The sequence below is a fragment of the Dendronephthya gigantea genome, unplaced genomic scaffold (assembly GCF_004324835.1).
Source record: "Dendronephthya gigantea isolate DGI-Jeju-01 unplaced genomic scaffold, DenGig_1.0 000053F, whole genome shotgun sequence".
NCBI lineage: Eukaryota > Metazoa > Cnidaria > Anthozoa > Malacalcyonacea > Nephtheidae > Dendronephthya > Dendronephthya gigantea.
The window spans coordinates 1282252-1294762 of record NW_021163063.1 but is presented as its reverse complement, the minus strand read 5'-3'; the positions used below and the strand labels follow the sequence as shown (position 1 = coordinate 1294762).

Here is a 12511-nt window from a genome sequence, read left to right as displayed (position 1 = left end):
AAATGAAGTTAATACTTATTTAGGTGCCAAAGTGTAAAAGGAAAAATAACTCAAATCAAATTCGAGTTCTGCAACAGCCATAAATATTATAGGAAAGGGTCGCAAAACGAGTACCCGTCTTACCATATTTGATTTTCATCGACCGCATTCATCCAGCATTCTGGACCGCGCTGCAAAACCATTTCTTCTGCTTGAAATGATCAAGGTCTTAATTTGCACATTGCGCGTTGCGCGCGTCCTGTATGACGTCACAATACTATAATTCATTCATTATTATAATAAGAACAGGGGGGGGATCCACCATAAATTCGTAAATCTCCCCCCCGGAAATTTCGAGTTCAGTTTTGAAAAGAACGCGGCAGAAATGATGACGCATTTTGAAAACATTTTGTGATTAATTTTGTACTTTTTGCTGTTGGATATTGTACAAAAGCGGGTTGATAAGTCGTAGTTTGTACAAGGAACGCCTCGAGGTACCATGGAAGCGGTTGAAACAAGCAGTTTGTACTTGAACGAAGATGTTGAAGCGTGGCAGAATGCTCTTGCTGCCTACGGCGATGTTCTCCAGTTGAAAGCCAACAATAACGGCAAAGCTAAGAGGGATCGAGACCTCGTCGCTTTGGATAAATGGTAAATATATTTAAAAAGGTTATCGGGGTCTTGTAGACGAGTTTATCCCAGCGTATTTGGGAGCTGGTTTATTTAGATTTGTGTTTATAGGAAGTTCGCATGTTGAATTCACTCACAAGATTTGTCAGAACAGGCGTAATTCTGTAATTGCTGTTATATATGCATGAAATGCCCAAGCAAGCTTGGGTGATGTATTTCACCGTTTATAACCCTAATTCAAGGCTTTAGCGCCATTATTTTCAAGTGTCTGAAAAATTTTGTCAACAACTACTTGACATGAAATATTCCCACTGATTTCAACAGCAAAATGAGCTGTTGCAGAAAGAATCCACCTCCCAGACAACAAGGAACACTCTTGCAGTTTGCAATTTAGGAAGACCTGTGTAGTGGTTCCCCTTGAAAAGTGTTTGACGCTCTCTTGGAGTGCAGTTTTGCAGGCTGACAATTTTTGACAAATAGTTTACGGTTAGATCTAAATATATATATATCGATTAGATCTAAATATATATATTTTGTCTCAATTACTCAAATAACAACCATTATTGCTCAGTAAATATGCAAATATAATCAGGTGTTGTCACTTCTTAGTGTCAACAATATCTTTTTTTCTACATTTTTATTCACTTGCCCTTCATGACCTGGGTGTGTGTAGTTACAGCTCTAATAGCCTGGTTCAAACTACTCAAATTATCAATTTAGATAATCCATTGCTAATTGGTCATTTGAATGCTTTTTTACCCATCCAACTAGTTCATCAGTGACATGGAATAGAGAAATAGACACTTCCTAAATTTATTCTCGAGCAATGAAAACCTTCCCACTAACAATAGACTACATTGCCTGCCTTGTTTCCAAGCTTTTGTTTTGTGTTCAGTCAAGCAAGTTAGGAAATGTCTATCGTAATTAGCTGAGCCTTGGCATTTTTGTATTTGTGCAGGTATCAGGATGAACTACCTCAGAATCTTAAGAGTAGGGACAAGATGTACCTCAATTTAGATGAATTATGTCAGCTGATGAAATGGAAATTGACTGTAAGTGATTTGCACAAACTTTCAGGTATATTTTACCGTGAAAATCTGAATCCTCCGACTTATGATTTTAAACATAATTCATTCTATCTAGCGTGGGAAGTTCAGACCAAGGTTATCAGATCTTGTCAAAGCAAATGATGGTGAGACGGTTGAAAAAATAAGTCTTAAGGCATTTGAATGCCTCCCAGACGTCTCTTCCGCAGTTCGGGAACTTTCGAAATTGAAAGCTGTCGGCCCAGCGACTGCATCAGGTATGGAGTAGAAAACTCTGAGATAAAAACTTTATTTGCTTGTCAAAACACTACAGTGTTAAGCTAAACATACTAATTTTGGACACAGATTGAACCTACTTCCACCAAAAGTTTACATGAACAGGCGTTCATTCTTAAATAGTGATTGTCCAAAAACCTTCGGTACCAGTAGATAGATATATGCTGCTATTCATTGCCAATGTTGGTTTTGTAGCAATTCTTTCAGCTGGCGCACCAAATCTAGTACCATTCATGGCAGACGAAGCAATGATGGCCATACCCAATCTGGGTGAGATTAACTACAATTTACCTTTTTACATGAAATTTGTTGAACGAATTGACGAGGTTTTGCAACGGTTAAAAAAGAAAGGTAAGCAATTTTTTTTTTAATTGAACCTGCTAATTCATTGAACCCACTAATTCATTGAACCTAGTAACTGGCTCAATAGCTGGCTAATGCAGTTAGACAATGTCTTTCCATATATACAAATAGTTTACAATTAGATCTAAATATATATATTTTGCCTCAATTACTCAAAATACAATGATTATCGCTCAGTAAATATGCAAATATGATGAGGTGTTTGTTGTCACTTCTAAATGTCAACAAGATCTTTTTTTTTCTAAAAAAAATTAGACCCTAATGGGAATTGGACAGCACACAAGATTGAACTGGCACTTTGGACCGAGGTCATGGCAAAAAAATATGATTTCCATCTTTCACAAGGAGCTCACACAAACGGTTGTAATAATGGTGTTGACAGCAGGAAGAGGAAGTCCGCGGAGGCACCCAAGGGAAAGAAAAGAGCAAAGAAAAAATGAATATCTGAATCAATGTGGATGTGTCAAAGGATGTGTTCCAGGGCTAGGTCACTTTAAAAATGCTGTTGTGATTCTACGCAAGATTTCTTTGTGAAATATGGAATCAATTGTGTTATCCTGTTCAGCTTTGCATATGTTTGGTAAAACTGGCCAAGTAATAATGTTTCCAAGAAACAGTGTGTCCGACCGAATTTATCAACCATGTGGAAACATGCGTAGGAATCTGTTGAATAAGTTATTCTGTGTAAATTATATTTATCGAGATTGATTAATAATGTTCGTAAGTTATATATTTTACTGCTTATCCATCCACTGTACCTTCATGCATTCTGCACCAAATTATTCCTAATTTTTTAACCGTATTAACATCAATGAAATAAAAATTTTATTTATAAACCATACAGAATGAAGCTTTATGGAAGTTCCACAAATTTGCATGAGCTTGACATTGTGTTTGCGACCACCCATAAATAAACTTTCAACCTCTTTTGATTGACATATTTACAGCTGAAGATGTAGCAGAATGGCAGGTTCCTGAGCTCTTGTTACCAGTGGTAGGATAACTAATTCAACATGTTTGTGAACACAAAATATAAGATCTTAATCTACACAAGTATTCATATATCCTAAATTTTAATCTATGCATATTATTGCGGCACAAATATGTTAAACTATAGGCAAAGAGCTTTACACTTTTATTTCGCATTTGGACTACTTTTCGTCTCTAAAACCCAAGCCATGTGTTTACCCAAGTATCGTTTCATTCCCGGAGGCAAAGGCAACTTCTCTAAATCCTGTGGTCCTGAAATATGACTACCAATTTTGGCACAGCATAGGTACTGCAGTGTTGTTGGTAATGTACAACTTCTTTCTAATTTCATCCTCGTTCTTGCAGCTGTTGACGAAAGCATTGGATAAAGTTCTTTATTTTGTAAGCCACGGAAAGCAACCCCGCATGCTCTGCCGTGGTTGTAAATGCTCAAAGTCCCATGCCACATGTCGAGGTGCAATCCTACTAAATCATCTCGTTCTAGTTTTGTCGTAAATTGTTTCATTTCCCCTCGGTGTTGGACCGTCCCCAAATAGGACAGTCCCCAGCTCTCTGAATCCTTGCCCAACAAACTTGCAAAAGCCGTTCTTGAGTTGTTTAGGTCAACTGAACTACTGCCAACACCAATCATCTGAAAAGCAATAAAATTAGTAAGCTTCTGTGTCACATCACAATTTGCCCTATTTTACTCTGTCTTGAGCTGGTTGGAAGGGGATTTTGCCTGTTAACAAGTCAGACATAAAGCTATTTAAATTTGCCCTTAATGTCTAATGGAGTTAGATCTTCAGCTCTCCAAGAACTGTTTAAGTAATCTTACATGAGACTATCCATATGGCTGCATAATTTCTACAGTTATCAAGAGCCACAACCCACTCTAATTATTTTAGTACCCATTCTCGTATTAATATATAGCGTAAAATACTAGTTTGTCTAGTTTGTTCCCAGTTCTGTAAGTCTGTTTTGTCTTTGGTCTTTTCTAAAAACATCAGTTACAGAGGTTAGATCTTTACACAGACAGCATTTAAAATCTCCTAGAGCAATTCGCCTAATCTTACCATATCAGTTCCGTAGACAGCACTAGTCATCCTTATCTCCCAATAATGTTGACTGCCCAACTCAAATGGCTTCTCGCCTCTGATGGCAGCTGTACCACAGCTGTAATCTGGATGAAAGAGCACCTCTTCCTGATTGCCCAGGGTGATCGAACCTGACATGGATTTGGTATCCCACACCCAACAACAGTGTTGTTCTAATAAAACAAACAACCAAATGAGCTAGCATCCTCGTGTATATTTTACAAAGTTTCTTCAGTGGGGCTTTACAATGTCATGTGATGTTGTGTCTTTTCAGTTTTCACCTGTTTGCAATACTTATCAACAATTTTTGTTGCGATGTTTGGCTGGGCAGCTGTTTGTCACCTAATACAAATAATTTCTCTATGTGTACAGATATTTCTGCGTGCGAGCATGTCTTACAACTTACAAGTCAGTTTCTCTAAAGGGTTTTCACTGTAGAATTCCAAAGGGGAAACGTTGCACACTATTAATGAAACTCCGAAATAGAAACAACTTTGCCGCTAGACCGATAAAAGCGCAAATGAACATTATTGTACAAGTACAAATAATTCAATTTCAATTTCCATTTTGAGAGATTTAAATGTTTACCCATCAAGTGTCACGGTATACCTTCGCTTTGCGATGGGGCAATCTGGCATTTAATATTTCAAACTAATAGTATTTCATTCAAGTTCTTTGAAAGAATCGTGTATTATTGAAACATGCCACGGTTTTTGAATACACACTCGAAGATTCTTTTGCAAAGTGTTTATATTCGCAACGCATAGAAACAAGAATTCGAGAAACGCGAATGGGGCTTTGCCAGCTTTTATGACGAAATAGGTTTACTGTTTGACCTTTAGGCACTTAAAAGTTAAACCTATCGTATTTTTTTTATAATATAGACGTCACTGTCACGGTTCAACTCGAGCCCTTCTTTATAAAAGCTCAAACTCGAAGGACTAGCCACCTGCTAGCATCAGTATATTATAAACAACTTCACAAGATGCGCTTGTTTTTTACAGCTAGCAGTGTTTATAACGCTTTTCATCACGTATAGAGGATCGAGGCAGAAAAAGTTCTCAAAAAGAGGAAACAACTTTAAAAACGCTTAAAATTCCACACCTTTGATCGGCGACGTTTTAAGAAGCTCTGTTTTTGTTGAGCTCATATTAGCATATTAAAATTTTGAAGAGGCGATACCTGCTTTGTATAAACACATATAACGTATAGTATAGCATTTCTAGGGCGGATAAAACTACATAAAGATTGGCAAAAACTAAAATTTTAACTAAAGTCATTGCGGTTTTTAATCTTTTTTTTAAATTTCAAGTTAATTTATCAAAAATGTCATGTTATAACAAAGCACTATTTACAAGATTTAAACATCTTGTCAAATACAAATTATTGTGACATAATCGCGAGCGTAAAGTTGCAACAGTTTCTTGCCCATAAAAGTATTAGACACATTCCCAAAGCTATTCAGATAAAAAGATTTCATCTGCGATACCTCTGCATTGTATAATTTAATACTAGTAACATTTGGTTGTATCGATTGTTAAACGTTTCATATACCACGAGGAAGATTCTCTGCTCTGCTCTGCTGCGCGTTTATCATTCAGATATTCATAGACTAGGTTAATATTCCCATAGAGATTTATATTTTAAAAAATGCTATCATACAAACCATCACTCTGCTCGATTTTGCGACAAGTAACGTTTTCACCCAGGTCTTGGATTATATTGCTTTCCAAGTGCGATGGAGGTCCGTCGAATATGCTTCTCGGGGACAATATATCAGCGCTTGATACAGTCGCAAGAGTTTTCATTTTCTAGAATGATATGACTCTCGTAGTTGATCGTAGTACATCGACACGCGTTTAACCTGCTTATGAAGCTTTGAAACGGTTCGTTTGCCCGCGTTTAAAGGCTTATATTTTTTTTCCAAGTCAAGGCAAGCCAAGCGGTTTCGCGTTGCGTTTATTATCATTTACCTTATATGGTAAGTGTGGGCGTGGCCAGTACTTGTTCTGAATAACATCAGTGATAACATGGGAAAAAAATATTTGAAAAAAAAGAAAATTAACTAAGTTATTTTAAAACGAAGACTACAGCAGGAGACTGAGAAGATTGTTAGCGATGTTATTGAGACAATTTTGGTAGAAATTACTCGTGATTTGGGATAGAGTTGCACTATTTGCCTACTCTCGAACGATCAGACTATTTCAACAATACAATACAGCTTTGGAATCGACTAGAATCGTAATTAGATACTAATTTCAAGTACTTCCGTTAGCGATAATTGTTTCGTAATATGGGGACGGAAATGGAAGCCCGTCTGTTACTCCAAAGACGGCTGGGAGAATCACCTCTTTGTCACTTTTAATATGCCAGAAATTATGGGGAAATGTTAAAATGCTTGATATAAAATGTTTTAACTTCTTTCTTTTGGTCTAGGAAAATAATCCATGATTAGCATATTCTACGTCGTTAAGCCGTTGTAGCGTCACGAATCGAATAGGTCACCTCAACTGAGCTTTATATATCAGTACTCAACGCCTTTAAGCTGGATTATCCGCAGTAGATATTCTTTACTTCTTAAGGGATGTGTATTAATATGATAACTACCCATATGAGAAGGAATTTAGACACTGTCAACCTTTCTTGTGACTTTCTTAACCAGTCAGACGCTTGGTAAAGATTGGTATCCGTACGTAATGTTAATACTATAAAATGTCTCTTGTTCACCGTATATAGTTATGAAATGCGACCATATGCACCCTGCTGATTTTAACATTTGCCTAATAGCAGACGATTTCGCTTATCATCGGTACTTGATTATTCCAGTTAAGAAAACGACCGGTCAGTTTTGCTATGCACACAACTTTAATACCTACGTTGAGCCAATTCCAGCCTAATCAGTAGGGTTCTTCCAGTTAAAAAACATTCATAATCGTCTCCTGTTTTCCATTCGGTCATTAGCTTGCATTGCACCCAGATGGGCCCCACCTTTAGTATGGGTACCCCTGCTCAGGTGATCGAGGTGGGGTCGTCATGTCAATTAGTTCAGCCAAGTCGAAAAACATGTTTATTCAGTCTGACAAAACCACCCCAGGTGTAAAAATTGAACGTACATGCAACAACCCCTTAAATAGTGCTCCTTGCATACGACTACCTGGTAAATGCTAATTATGTACAACAGCGTGGAGGGCATCGTTAGAACGCTGAGATTATGCCGCATTCTGCGTTATTATCTAAACCTGTAGATTTCGCTGCTGGACTTTGTCAGAAAAGCTCTCACACACAGCTTGAACGAGCAAGGCTTTTTCAATGCCTCACAATGACTAAAATATATCATACTGCCAAAAGTGTCATGAAAAAAGGCACTATTCTCGACCACCCGTTTCAAAAGGGTTTATCGATTCAGACTGTAAACTAAAAGCTTTTGTTTTTTAACATAGAGCTAGCTTGCTTTGGTCTCTCAAAGCCTTACTTGGGCGATCAGTCAAAAAGTACATTTTGCATCGTAAGAAGTAAAATTCGTATACTAAAACTTCTCAAAGCTGTCTCGGCCATTTCACTTAAGAAAAAAGCTTCAAAGTCCGCAGCAAACGGTTTTGATTTGTTAAGGTAAGATATAAATATTTGTTTTGCGAGTCTTTTTTATCAATTAGCTTGCACAATGCTTAGCATTGAAAAGTTGATAGAGGTTTTAATGGTTCTACTTTAGTGGGGGTTAAAATACGGGGTGGCAAATGATAGTCGTTTGTTTTGATGATTGTGGTTGGTAATAAGTGCATGTGTTGGCCATTTATTGCGATAAACAAATAGACATGATCGCAAGGTATATGATTAGAAAGATTTCCCACAAATATCTGTGTCGTTCTCAATGCAAGCTCATGCAGATTTCTATCCTTAGTGTAATGATTTTTGTGTAGTCAGATTTCTATCCTTAATGTTTGATAACGTATGTATCTGATAAATATTGATCAGCTTTTATTAATAAAAGTTGGACAAATCACTGCTATACACTACTATTTGTAAACTGAGATCATCCTGAACTATGTTTTGTATCTAATAGTCTTCTGCATGGCCCATGCAGCACAATTCGTATATTTTCATGAAATTCGCCCGATAGACAACAACTGTGAGGTTGTATAAAAGGCCTTTGAAAACATATTTACAGCTTGACTCAAAATGGTCTCACCACCGTAGAGGGAAATTAATCAAAATATCTGCATCGAACTGACAAAAATGATAACTTTTGGTAATGACGAATCGATCGTAGTGTCAAACCTAATTGTTTGGCATATTGTTTGATTGTCATGTGCTAACCCAAATCGTTTATAGAACATAAATGGCCTTGAAGATTTTGAAAGAATGATAGTGTTAGATTAACGTCAGTGCAATAAATGAATATTGTTTTTTGAATATAGAAGTTAACGATCAAAAACGAGTGTCTTCCGTACGATGCTTTGTGTCGGCGCTATTTCCATGTTATTGGTGTTGACCATGATGGACAAAGTGAATGGTAATTACGTGTTATGATTTTGAATCGTCTCACAACCACTATACACATATCTAAACTGACATTTCATTTCCACCTTCATGTTATCCACAGCTACCTAGCTCAACTGTTATATATTATATACCATTTTATAACAATAATTTAGTTAATATTTGTGTATAAGTCGTGCAAAATGCATGTATATGACTATGTGAGTCGGGAATTCTTCCTAAAACCGGCGCCCTTGCCCTTGCACAAATTTTTGGGAAGCGTATAGCCGTATACTACTTAACAACGCGGTTTATTTTCATCCTAACTAGCCACGTTGAATGAAAAGAGGACGACACCTTATTCCGACAGCGAGCACCGTCTCATTCGAGATCTACTTCATGGCTATAACAAGTTCGCTCATCCAAAAAGCTACCTCAATGACACGGTGAACTTTACTGTCGTGTTTGGGATCGAAATAGTTCAACTGGTTGACGTGGTAAGCCAATTGAAAATGCCGTAAATCATTCTCTGTCAAAATGAGGATGGAATAAAGAAATAGTCGGGGAGTAGACTGGGTATTTAGATATACAGTACAGAACTTTGAAGCACGCTTTATGTCATAACGTTAGTTAGCAAGAGCAACTGAGTATCTGTCATAAGTATGAAGAATAGAAACTTTCGACATTCCCATTTGGAATTGAATCTGATGATGTATATATTTGCCATTTGTTTGCCATTCTGTAGTTATTTTGGGCATCAGCCTCTTCTTGTTGTAATATGCGGAAAATATGTCACTGCATGGACAGCCTCGTTGCCACAACCATATTTGTATGAATTCATGCACTACCATGTATTAAAGGTTGTATATTTTTTCTGTAGGAAGACAAAAATCAGAGAATTATCACAAACTGCTGGGTCAGACAGGTAAAAAAAAATCACTACTGTTTTCTCTCTTCCATCAGAACTGACGGGCTGTTGCATTGCGCCCGAGTTAAAGTCTGTGAAAGGAAGCATATGAAAATAATTTTATTGTGTATTCATTTTAGAAATGGACTAATCTCGCTATGCGCTGGAATCCCAAAGACTACAATGGCATAAAAAGAATAAGAATTAGCGGCGAGAAAGTCTGGATTCCTGACATACTTTTGTATAACAGGTAAATGTTTGAAACAAGTTTTCGGTGCTTAGATCGACCATGATATCAGGTCAAGTCTGCGATGTTCATTGATTGCTGTCCCATCTTCTTAATCAACCACTCCAGTGGTACACTGACTTCATACGGTCTTTGAATAATAGCCTTTCATTCGTCGATCATGACTTTACAAAAGCGCGCTCGTTACACTGCTGTTTGCATGCCGCTGAGCCCGATTAAGTTTCAATGTCTTGTATTATCAGGTTAGGTTCTCGTTTTCGGCTTGTTGACTAGTTTTCAATGACTTGCTAGCCTCAAATTAAGGACTTGTAATTATCCTGAGAGTCAACACTGTTTTTATAAAAACGCCATGGGAATTACATCCTCAATGTTCAAAGCAAACTTCGATAAAACACAATATTAATAGGCGTTGCAACTTGTTTACAATATGCAAGTTTTCCTGGTCTGTTTGATCTCTTTCCGTATACCTCACACGATCGCCTAGGAACACTATAAATCCCTACACAACTCTAATCGTCCCTTTTTCATTTGCAACCAGCGCCGACACAAATCAGCCCAGCGGCGGACTTTCAAAATACCACACTCAGATCATCATCGATCACGAGGGACGCCACTCGTGGTTCACGCCGACATCGTTCATCAGCACGTGCAAATTGAACGTGCGCTACTTCCCGTTCGACCGACAAGAGTGCATCATGAAGTTTGGCTCATGGACCTTTCAGATGAACGATCTCGATGTCGTTGGTGATTCAAACCCCATCGTGACCAACCAACTGCTGCGCAACGCGGAATGGGACCTATTGAGCGCGAAAGAGGAACGCAACGTCAACCAATACGCTTGCTGCGCCTTCCCGTTCTCTGATCTCACTATAAAACTTGTAATACGACGAAGACCGCTGTTCTATATCTTCAATCTCATGATACCATGTTTCATCATAATAGCCATGGTTCTCATGGGGTTCCTTCTCCCCCCGGAAAGCGGGGAACGTACGACGCTGAGCATCACGGTATTGCTGGCGATGGCCGTATTCTTACAACTCCAAGCCGAGCATTTGCCGAGGAATTCCGAGCAGATTCCACTTCTGGGGATATTTTATATCACGGTGATGGCCGAAGTAGGTTTATCCCTAATGGCCACCTGCTACGTACTCAATATATTCCACAAGAACCCCGGTGTACATATTGTTCCCATGAGTCCATTGGTGTCCGGGTTTTTTATCGAAACAATGGCGCCTTTATTGCGACTTTCCCCTCTGACTCCCGAATGGTCGTCGTACGACATCGAACGTAATCGTCCGACAACGCGACTAGACGGATTAGCCAATCCGAGTGCGTTGAGTGACACGCAAGTTCACCTTGTCGGAGAGACATCGGAAAGGGTCGAGATTACCGAGACAGTGCGTGCTTCTCCCGGGGGAATCGGACGACCTCTTAGAAGTATACGGCCCCGGTACTCTCCGACTAAAAGACCCCTCAGCAGTTCCGCGTCAGCAACTTTGATCAGTGGGACAGATTGCTCGTCCCCAGCTCCCAAAGTGGCACACTGCTGCACGGTCTTGGCAGATAAATTCAAAGAGAAACGATCAATCAGACTTGATCAGGAAAGATGGCGATATTTGGCGCTTGTTCTCGATCGCATCTTCTTCATCCTCTTTGTGATAACAATGTTTACATCCACAGTCCTGATTTACTCTCAAGTCCAGTTTGATATTTGAGCTAGAACCTTGGAGAGGTCAAAAGGCGAGACGGTTCTTCCACTTCTACGGTTTAGATTGAAAAAAGTCACTAACTTTGCATGACAAATTATAATTTTATGTTGATATATACTCATTTTGTAACCTCCTTTCTCAGAGAAAACCAGGCAAAAAACCCGTAGAGAGATTTAGCCAATAACAGCATGGATGACGTCAGTGCACTAGTGCAGGGCATTTCACCCCCATCCGCACATGACCCTTGTGAAGAGGTAATCTCATTTTAGTATTATTAGTCACTTTTCTGCTACCTGTTTGGCAATAAAAACTCATTACGTGCTCGCCGGTTCCCTTCAGAACTACCTCCGGTTCGAATTTCGAGCGCACTCCAGTAAACTCGCGATCATACGCCAGTATTAATAATACAATAATGTAACGTAATACAATGTAACAAAGTGTAATACAAGTTTAAAGAGGAAATATCTTGATAGCCCGTGCATGCGTTAAAACAATTCTCTTCTTATCTTGAAAGCTTTAATAATCTGGTTCGGTCTCAACTGGTGTAAACACATGTCCACAACTTTATCGGCGATTAAGCGGAATCTGACAGAATTACGAACTTGATGTGTTTTGGTTTCATATTTGCATGTTCCACAGGACAGAGAAGATAAGATTATAGTTTTAAGTGCAAATTAATCGAACTTTGGGTGAATAAAAAATTCAACCTTTAAAAACGCTCTATAAATGTCCTTTATATTAAAATTTATCAAAACATTTATGCAACGAAATAATATCTCTCGTAACATTACTTTTTCTATTTGTATAGCAAT

General features: G+C 38.3%; 3 protein-coding genes across 3 annotated transcripts; 2 read left to right on the top strand and 1 right to left on the bottom strand.

Annotated features, from left to right (window-relative positions):
- Positions 1-335: 335 nt before the first annotated feature.
- On the top strand, positions 336-2753 carry LOC114529143. Its single transcript, XM_028550893.1, has 5 exons — positions 336-630; positions 1568-1661; positions 1753-1912; positions 2127-2282; positions 2550-2753. The coding sequence occupies exons 1-5, from the start codon at positions 479-481 to the stop codon at positions 2732-2734; spliced, it is 747 nt and encodes a 248-aa protein (XP_028406694.1). The 5' UTR covers positions 336-478; the 3' UTR covers positions 2735-2753.
- Positions 2754-3327: 574 nt separating this feature from the next.
- On the bottom strand, positions 3328-6315 carry LOC114529142 (SPRY domain-containing SOCS box protein 3-like). The gene is made up of 3 exons (XM_028550892.1): positions 6027-6315; positions 4340-4533; positions 3328-3915 (listed from the first exon to the last, which is right to left on the bottom strand). The coding sequence occupies exons 1-3, from the start codon at positions 6166-6168 to the stop codon at positions 3430-3432; spliced, it is 822 nt and encodes a 273-aa protein (XP_028406693.1). The 5' UTR covers positions 6169-6315; the 3' UTR covers positions 3328-3429.
- Positions 6316-7884: 1569 nt separating this feature from the next.
- LOC114529137 (neuronal acetylcholine receptor subunit beta-3-like) lies at positions 7885-12344 on the top strand. Its single transcript, XM_028550886.1, has 6 exons — positions 7885-7969; positions 8776-8870; positions 9167-9333; positions 9717-9761; positions 9884-9993; positions 10529-12344. Exons 2-6 carry the CDS (start codon positions 8810-8812, stop codon positions 11703-11705), a joined length of 1560 nt encoding a protein of 519 aa, XP_028406687.1. The 5' UTR covers positions 7885-7969; positions 8776-8809; the 3' UTR covers positions 11706-12344.
- Positions 12345-12511: the final 167 nt, after the last annotated feature.

Bases quoted from the DNA above. Each gene is read 5' to 3' on its own strand.
- LOC114529142 (XM_028550892.1), bottom strand. From the start codon at position 6,168: ATGAAAACTCTTGCGACTGTATCAAGCGCTGATATATTGTCCCCGAGA. The intron at 4,534-6,026 runs GTTTGTATGATA...TTGTTTTATTAG, and splicing joins CAAAATCGAGCAGAGTGATG to AACAACACTGTTGTTGGGTG. The intron at 3,916-4,339 runs GTAAGATTAGGC...ATTGCTTTTCAG, and splicing joins CTGTCTACGGAACTGATATG to ATGATTGGTGTTGGCAGTAG.
- LOC114529143 (XM_028550893.1), top strand. From the start codon at position 479: ATGGAAGCGGTTGAAACAAGCAGTTTGTACTTGAACGAAGATGTTGAA. The intron at 631-1,567 runs GTAAATATATTT...GTATTTGTGCAG, and splicing joins CTCGTCGCTTTGGATAAATG to GTATCAGGATGAACTACCTC. The intron at 2,283-2,549 runs GTAAGCAATTTT...AAAAAAAATTAG, and splicing joins GCAACGGTTAAAAAAGAAAG to ACCCTAATGGGAATTGGACA.
- LOC114529137 (XM_028550886.1), top strand. From the start codon at position 8,810: ATGCTTTGTGTCGGCGCTATTTCCATGTTATTGGTGTTGACCATGATG. The intron at 9,334-9,716 runs GTAAGCCAATTG...TTTTTTCTGTAG, and splicing joins TAGTTCAACTGGTTGACGTG to GAAGACAAAAATCAGAGAAT. The intron at 9,762-9,883 runs GTAAAAAAAAAT...TATTCATTTTAG, and splicing joins CAAACTGCTGGGTCAGACAG to AAATGGACTAATCTCGCTAT.